The sequence below is a fragment of the Nicotiana attenuata genome, unplaced genomic scaffold (genome assembly GCF_001879085.1).
Source record: "Nicotiana attenuata strain UT unplaced genomic scaffold, NIATTr2, whole genome shotgun sequence".
NCBI lineage: Eukaryota > Viridiplantae > Streptophyta > Magnoliopsida > Solanales > Solanaceae > Nicotiana > Nicotiana attenuata.
In genome coordinates, this window is record NW_017672310.1 from 76534 (window position 1) to 85379 (window position 8846).

The 8846-nt window shown below is 40.4% G+C and overlaps 1 protein-coding gene across 1 annotated transcript; it reads left to right on the forward strand.

Annotated features, from left to right (window-relative positions):
- Positions 1 to 2958: 2958 nt before the first annotated feature.
- On the forward strand, positions 2959 to 3902 carry LOC109212680. The gene is made up of 3 exons (XM_019376351.1): positions 2959 to 2989; positions 3179 to 3801; positions 3843 to 3902. The coding sequence occupies exons 1-3, from the start codon at positions 2959 to 2961 to the stop codon at positions 3900 to 3902; spliced, it is 714 nt and encodes a 237-aa protein (XP_019231896.1).
- Positions 3903 to 8846: the final 4944 nt, after the last annotated feature.

Here is an 8846-nt window from a genome sequence, read left to right on the forward strand (position 1 = left end):
CGAGAATAACATTCATCGAAGGATCGGTAAGACTCCACTTCGTTCGGAGTGCAGCCGAGTCTATAAGTCATCGTGTCAGAGTTTTGCTACAAATATATGGGTAGGCCCGACCTCTCTTTGGCTCATATCCTTGTAACTTTTCCACGAAAATCCTTAAGGTGACACATATAATAAATGACAAATGAGTCATTTGTTTGAATGGCACAAACTGCCACGTGGGATGGGGTGGAAACTTTCAATGTTTATCTACTTATTAGGTAATTAGGTAATGTTCTGTTGCCCGGTAATTAACTCATTACCCGCATAATTAAGAATTGTCTCGACTTACTTAAAATACCACTCATTTTTAACACATTTTATATAACTTACTATGATATACTTTACTATTATGATCATGTGGTACCATATAAAATGAGTACATACATTATTATTTTATTAAAATATCCAGGTTAACAAAAAGCACATATTTTTTTAACTTCTAATTTTCCTAATCTCATATAAAGAGTAAAAATTTTCGTACGCTTAATTTTTAAAATGGTAAAAAGATATCCTTCTTTTCTAGTGAAAAAAAATAATTTATATCTTTATAAAAAAATCTCATAAATTTTTCTCATATTATATTATGTGTATAATGCAGATAATATATACATATTACACGTCCACATCTGCTACCAAGGAATAAGCACAAGCAAAAAGAATATCATACTAATCATAGAAAAAGTAAAGATTGCAACGTGTATTTCTATAGCTGTTTGTATCCTTAGCGAATAACCATTAACGATTTTGACTATCAACCCTCCACACTCTTTTCTTAAAATGTATAATTTAAAATATATTTGAAAATAGTAATATTAATAACTATATAAAATCATGTTTTTCAAAACTTTTTTTTTTTTACAAAAATATTTCACTCAAAATACCATATCAAATATATATATATATATACATATATAACAGTATCAAGGTTGTTAAACTTACGGGGTGTAACATCCTTTCTCCCTTTAGAACATTCGTCCTCGGATGTTAACTCTTAGAGATTTTCAAAATTTTTAATAGGGTCTCCTCTGTAAATTAAATTTAAAACCCAAACTATATCTGAAGTCTCGACCATTCATAACCTTTGGTACTTGAGTATCTCGTATCTTCTTCATGTTTACTTTACTTACTTTTCAATCTCGTATCGTATCTTCTGTTTCTTTCATACCCTCCCTTCAAATTACGCCTTAAAGCTCTATTGTTATAGCACCACTACTGCATACAAAATTCGGTGAAAACTTTATATTGACTTATTACGACTTAGCTCTATGGCACGATCTGGAAACAAAAGAAGGGTAACATTTCCTAAATGCCCTATAGCCTCTCAATTATAAATGTGGCGCGCAACACACCCATAAGTGAGACTCTACTAGGCACGACTTTGTAGACTCCCTAGGCCACGAACTGCTCTGATACCACTTTGTCACGCCACAAACCTGGGGAGGCGTGGCTGGCACCCGGTGCCGTAGTGGCTTGAGCGAACCACTATGTAACTCATTCATTCCTTTTGTAACTATCATGGACCAACCTGGCCACTACTCGTAATGTACAATTATAAGTGGGCAACACTCACTGAACCATGTTTCTTAAAACATTAATACATATGTGTTGGAGTTTGGACTTACGTTAATTGGTTATAGCCTGAAAGGATAGTGACGTGGCTCAAGTGGTAGATAAATAAATGGCCTAATATTAAATATTGTGTGTGTGGATAAGTGAGGCCCAATAACTATTGGCCTGTGATGGGTAGGCACTCTTTATAAATAGAGGTCAACCCCCCTTTCCCTAGCTATTAGAAAACCCTAGCGTATTCTGCCTCTTGAATACGTGGTAACGGAAGACGTCCCATCAGTCAAGTTCTCCGGGCTGTGAGAGCGCGTAGCTAGTGGATCGTAGAAGTTGGTCTCCGGCTTGATCCCCATTTGGTGTCGCTGCTGAATCCATGGAGTTTAACGATACGCTTCCTTAGACTCTAACTCTAGATTGATTGTGTAATTGTGTCTTAATCTCTGCTATGGCTACGAATCAATTATCTTACAGTTGGTATCAGAGCTCCATATTCAGGGATTAAGATCAACAATTAATCTTGGGTTTAAAACAAAAAGGATTGTTGTTAATTCTAGACAAAGGCACTATGTTCTCCTTTTTTTTTAAACAAAAAAAAAAAACTATTCCATCAGCAAACATCGACGACCGTTTTGGATAATGAATTAGAAGCGGCGTCGAAAATAAGATGGCTGAAGGACTTTTATTTGTTAAAAAGCATCTGATTTTATGTGTGGCCTTTCACATTAGGATTAATTGAAATAACAATATCACATGAATTGTGGCCACTGAAACCCTCGATGACGGCAGAAGGCAACATGATGTTCTTGGCTTGTCTAAACTTTTACCTTTGACATATTCTTTATTATTTTAATGTGATTCCATGGATTTGAAGTTTGATAATTATGATCAAGCCTTTTGGTATTAGTCATAGAAAGAGTATTTCCTTAATCAAAATTCTCTTTCAATCTGCCACTTCGATCGGTCTGTCTGCCTATAGATCGATTTCCTTTTCATCAAAATTATATGGGTGTTTTATAGCATGTATTAACATGTATAACTAAGAAATTGTGGTTAATAAATAGTGTCACCAAAGTAGTCTATTTATTTGGAGTCACTGAAAAGTTCTTAATTTTATATACATGTGAGATCATTTAATACATGGATTGAGAATTATGATTAATAGATAGTTTCCACCAAAGTGGTCTTTTTATTTGAGTCATTGAAATATTCTAAATGCATCATGTCCAAATTATCCTTTACAAGTGTACACTAGTGTTAGAGATTTTCCTTTTGATACTAGTGACGCTAAATTAATGCTAAGGATAAGTTGTTGTAAGAGGAGGTTTTGTGTCTCTTACCTAAAGGAAGGGCACAATGTATGCCCTTGTACTCTTGGATAATAGGGGTAGTAGGTTTTGTATTTCTTTCCTAAAGGAAAGGATGCAATGAATGCCTTGGACTCCTTGATTTTTAAAAGGGGAGACAGTTGCATCTTCTACCCAAAGGAGGGGTGTAATGGATGTCTTTGACTCTTTTGATTTAATATATTCCTGCCCATGATTCTATCTAATTTTTGTGTTGTTTGCTTATACAGCTATTAACAACATAACTACTCAATTGAATTCCATTCAAACTCTGACTAGTAGCAACTACAAGAAGTGGAAACAGGATGTTGAAATAGTGTTAGGTCTAATGGACCTGGACTTTGCATTGACTGAACATAAACCTGCTGAACCTATAACTACTAGCACTGCTGATGAAAAGGCTAAGTATGAGAAATGGATGAAGGCTAACAAATTGAGCCTTATGATCATGAAAAGATCCATTTCTGATCACATAAAGGTTGCAATTAAGGATAATGGAGATGCAAAAGATTTTCTGAGTGCCATTGGACAGAAATTCCTAGAATCTGATAAAGCTGAGATAGGTAGCCTGATTGATTCTATGTCCACCATAAAGTATGACATTGTAGGTAGTGTCTGTGATCATATTATGAAATTGGTTAATATTGCTACCAAACTGAATAATTTAGGCGTAACCATTACCGATAATTTTCTTGTTCACCAATCTCTAAGGTCCCTTCCTGAGCAGTTTAACGAACTTATGACAACCTATAATGCACAAAAAGATAAGTGGAGTGTTGATGAGCTAATTACTGTTTATGTGGTAAAGGAAGGGAGGATTCAAAAGGAGAAAGTTGAGGGTGTAGTGAACTTTGTTAGTTCGTCTAGATCAGCTGATTATCCCTCTTATAAAAGAAAAGGTGGACCCAAATTTCACAAAAGGAAACATGGTCAGTCTCATCATCCGAGTGGTAATAGTGGTCATACTAGTAAGCCTGGTGTTAACCAAGGTCAATCTCATAATTCTCTTGGTCCTCAAGTTGTAATTAAGAAAGAAATCAAGTGCTGGGATTGCAAACAAGTAGGTCATAAGAAAGTTGGCTGTCCTCTGAAAAAGAAATCAGGTAATCTTTTGGCTTTTGTCTGCTTTGAAACTAGTCTTGTTCATGTTCCTTTAAATCCCTGGTGGTTGGATAGTGGTGCAACTGTTCATGTAAGCAATGACTTGCAGGATCTAGTAAGCAGACGGAAGCCAAAAGAGGATGAAGCCAGCGTTGTTGTGGGCAATGGACTCAAAGCAAAAGTAGATTTTATAGGGGCGTCTATTTTACCTTTTAAAAATAATTCTAGTATTCGTTTAGATAATACTGTTTTTGTACCGTCTATGAGACGAAAATTAGTTTCGGTTTCCCTTTTGGGCAAAGCAGGTTATTCATTTCAACAAAATAATGGTTTTATTAAAATTTCCTATGATTCACATGTTGTTACTGATGCCTTTTTAAGTGATGGTCTATATCGCTTGAATGTATTGAATGAAACTTTTTCTGCAATGCATGCTGAAAATATTGCCAGCAAGAGGTCTATTGCCACGACCCATCTCCGAAAATAGATCGTGATGGCACCAGTAGCCTATTGAGTTAGATGAGCTAGATGACTTTCATTAGCTCCTAGCGCAGCATATCTGAATTCACTATAGGGTTAAGAGTGACTTGCTTACACTGCTGAATAACCTTCACTTTAGCGAGCTGTAGGACAAACTACATTCAAGAGGAGAAAGGAAACTTTGAATAGAAGGATCAGTGCCCGTAGCAGTCCTGGAGTTAGGTTATGATGGTCGTAATGAGCTCTACTAGAAAGAAAATCTCTTCTATTCATAGATGAAGTCCTATCTAAGGGCCTTCGTTGCCCTTGAATTCCGTTCCCTAGTTCAATCCGGAACTCCAGATGTGTAAGTAGCGGCCAAGCGGCTCTGTCCTTTTCAAAGAGGTTATCCTTCTCTCTCCCCGCTTCTTAGTCTTATAGGATAGCTCACCATTCAAGTAAGTCACTTTACCCGGCGCTTACTGTCTTCTTTCTAGCCTAATTGGTAGCAGTCCCTTTTTAGTACCACCTTTCCTTTTCTTCTCTTTCAGCAGCCTCGTAGGCCAGCTGAAGACCGAATAAAGCAGTTCAAGCCCGCTTGAGATCTATCCAAGACCTGGCCGATGGCTACTTCCAATTCAAGTGCCACTTATCTTAACACAACTCGGGCTAATCGACTCCCAGCCTAGCTAGACCTGGTGAAAGCAATCAAGCCAAAGCAATACTTATTCCTTCAACGGTAAGAGCTGCAGATGAAATAGCAGTGGTTATGCCGACATCTACTCAAAGAAGAATAGTATTAGAGTCAAGACCGGTGCTATCCCCTTCCCCTGCTACGCTTCCTTACTCAACAATCAAAGAAGCATTTTCGATTCCCCGATCCACTCTCGTGCTAACATGCTAACAGCGGTTTAGGTAAGCCAGGGGCTAAGCGGGAATGCCCTATCTAAGAGCCTACTTCCTTCTGATCTTTCTGCTCTTGGGGATTCATCTCTACCTTTTTCATAAAATGTAGTGGCCAAACCAGATAGTCCATTTCCTCTCTTTTCTCGCTCCTCAAGAAAGACGGCTAGAAACTTCCTATTAGGAATGGCTTCCTTTCAGGTTGTGTTGTTACAGACCAGACTGTTCTAACAGGGCAGGGGAGACGGATAACTAATCTAATACAGTACAGCTATGATCGGGCAATAGCGCAGATAAGATCAGACTGAATGTGTGAAGGATATGGTTCTGGTTCTCTTCTGTCCCGTTCCTTCAATCAAAGAAGAATCCATGCCCAGGGCTAGTGCCAGCGCATAGTCAGAGTCTTCCCTGCGTGCCTAACATCCACTCCTTCTAGTCGAGTGCCTTGCGGCGCCTTTAACGATGAGAGAAGGCGATACCGAAGAGAATAACTCAAGGGCACTGGCTACTCCATCAACTCAATTTCGTTGCGTAAGTGAGGATGCCAGTCATCATAGTCTGAACTTTAAATCTTTCGTAGGCTCATCTCGTCGATTGGCATTCCGATCCTGGTCATTCATAGATAGTCGGCGCTTTTAGTCATAGGCTATCGCCCATTCCTGATAGCCGCAGCTCTGCCCGTTCCCTATTCCATTAAAGAATGAATGGGAATTGATCTGACAACAGCTGGGCAAAATCCATCTCTTTCCATCTCTATGTTCGCTAAACTTGCTTCCTTTCTTGCTTTCATGAAGCCGACCTTAACAGACATCTCTTCCATTTTCGTAGATGGAAGATCCGGTGAATCAATTCAATTAGATGCCGCTTACCTAGATGCGGTGCTTGTCCCTCGAAGCGAAGGTAAAGACCAAGACATTGGGGATTCTGAATCTGACCGCACTTTCCTCAGGTCGAACGGCTATCGATCCTGGCCCGATGAGAAAAGGGTTGAACTCATACTTGCCTTAACCTAATCTACTTGGATCCCGGATTCCATTCCATTTCCATTAAGGCATTCATTCCCTTCATGTAAAGGAAGAGTTCAACAGAAGTCATCTCTCTGACACTGGCTGTTCTTTCTACCTAAACTTGCGGCTTCTTTCATCAAAGATAGGTGTGAGCTAATTTTCTCGCTAAACCCGTCTCTGATCTTCTCTACTGTTTTGGCTGCTTTCTTGGGTGTAAGGTTCCTAATGTTCTAACTCAGAAAGTATAGTCGTTCTCTCTTCCTGACCCTTCGGCCAAGCCGCTTTGTCTGTTCATTGGATTGATGTCTGATAGCTTTTCCTTCTCCCCAACCGCTGTCATGTCCCGCTACGCTAGTTCTACTGTGCTTTCCTTCCTTGGCCTAAGAAAGAAGGCTAGTCACTTCCCTTATTCATAGGGGCAGCCCCTTTTCTATCGAGTAGTCACTCTTGGCCTCTTTCTGTCCTGACTCGGAAATGAACCCGATGGTCAATCTTTCCCTGGCTTGAGAGGTTTCATTTCAGGTTAAGCAGGGGATCAAGACTCTAATGCTTTCATTCCTTCAGCTTCAGATAGGTGAATCAATGGGCTCATTTCCTTTCTTTCTCTCGTCAACTGGGGAAAGGTTCCTCTTTGCTTTGATTCGATAGTTGGAACTCTTTGTATATAGGTTATGCCTAGGGCAAGACCCTTAGGAGAGATAAGGAAGGTATTAAGAAAAGGAATCCGGTCTTTGACGATCCAGTCTTAGCTAGCAAGTGTATGGACTCATACTTTGAGGACTCCCTAGTGTGCCAGATAGCTACTTTTGTCCCGTTTAAGCTGAAGCATAAGAATGAAGGATTTGTGTCCAGCGTGTGATCACAGCCGGTACCGCATTTCTTTTTTCTTGGGGGGGCCCTGTGTAAGGGCGGACGGGAATGCCTACCCCTCTAAATCAGTCTTCCTCCGCCCGAATCGGAATCAAAGTAGTATCCACCTTCTTCCTTTGCCGGTATCCTAAGATCGATCTCTTGACTAAGTCATTTCACACGTTGCACTGAGAACAAGGGACTGATCCCGTACCGTGCTACTGCCTTGACCTAGGATTCTTTTCCTCACATCGGATTCTGAACTGAAAAACTGAAGCTTTCAAGGAAGGAGATTCTAAGACATCACATTCTGTGGCAAAGAGCCCATTCGATGGCATCCGCGCCCGCTTGAATTTCACTTTCACTCTTGGATAGCTATAGCTACGGGGCTTTTCTGGCTTGAACGGGAAGAAATCCATGAGAGGAAAACTACTTCTTTTAGAAAACAGACTTACTTAGTTCAACAAAAGGTCTTGACCAACAAAAAGAGCTTTTTCCACCAGTCTTTTAGGCCGGGCACCTTCTTTCTCTTCATTTCATTTCAGGAAGAAGAAGAAAGGCGAAGTTCTTCTATCCAGTTGAGGATGAATTACAGTTCCACATCCAGCAAGGAAGACAAGCGCATAAATTGGATTCCCGGCTGACTCTTCTTCTTTGAAGCATTCAGAGAGAATCAAGATTGGCTTAGTCGGATCTTGCCAGGCAATTGCCTTTTTTCCACAAGAGATTGCTCTCCTCCGAGGCTTGAGAGCTTATTCCCTTCTTGTTCACCTTTCTTTTTCTTTACTTATTTTCTTTATTGAATGATTGGCTCAATAGCTTTCTTCCTTCAATTAGAAAAGGGGCTAATGGAAACTCAGGAGCTTCACTCAGAGCTATTAAGCTCTTTGGGGGAAGTCAGAAGTTCTTCCACTCGGAATTGCATCAGAGAAGAAAGCTCCACAGAAGACTCCGAAGGAGTAGGAATTGGCTCACTAGGTTCTTCAACTAAAAAGTAGTCAAATCGCAAAACTCCTTACTACAATCCTCCTTCGATGCCTACTTACTTAGGTCTAGCTGACCCAGCTTGAAGTCTACCAACCCTTTTCAAGTCGGGAATGCCACATCAGTCTGATATTCTAATATGTTGACTTGCACCCAGGCCTAGCTCTCTGTGGTGGGGCGGTCTCGCTAGGTGAGATAATGAGACCAAAGCATGAAAAATCGGCTGCCTGCGAAATCAACAGGAAAGCTTTGGCTGTTTGCTTTAGCAACGACGGTAAAGGGCAGGTTCTGTAGTCAACTGCACTTGGTCACTTCCTGCTCTGTCGGGTCATTTGATCTTCTCAGTTCCACTCGGGCATACTCTTTCATAGGCTCGACACAGGTTGTGACGTCGGGTCCTCTCTTCTCTTCATGAATCTCAGTTGGAAGCCCCCATTTTCATCAGACATCCAATGAAGTAGGAGCTCGCTCCCTACCTAGCGGTACTTCCATGGCTTGCCTCTCGAGGTCCTGTTTGAAAGGCAGTTGCGAGAACCTGTCTGGATTGAGTGGTCCTTTCTCGGGCAGCTACTGAGACATAGGTTGGCCCGAGCTT

Excerpts from the sequence above, each read along its gene's own strand:
- LOC109212680 (XM_019376351.1), top strand. The coding sequence starts at position 2,959 with ATGTATGCCCTTGTACTCTTGGATAATAGGG. Across the intron at positions 2,990-3,178 it reads TGTACTCTTGGATAATAGGG|CTATTAACAACATAACTACT; the intron begins GTAGTAGGTTTT and ends TTGCTTATACAG. Across the intron at positions 3,802-3,842 it reads TTGAGGGTGTAGTGAACTTT|AAAAGGTGGACCCAAATTTC; the intron begins GTTAGTTCGTCT and ends CTCTTATAAAAG.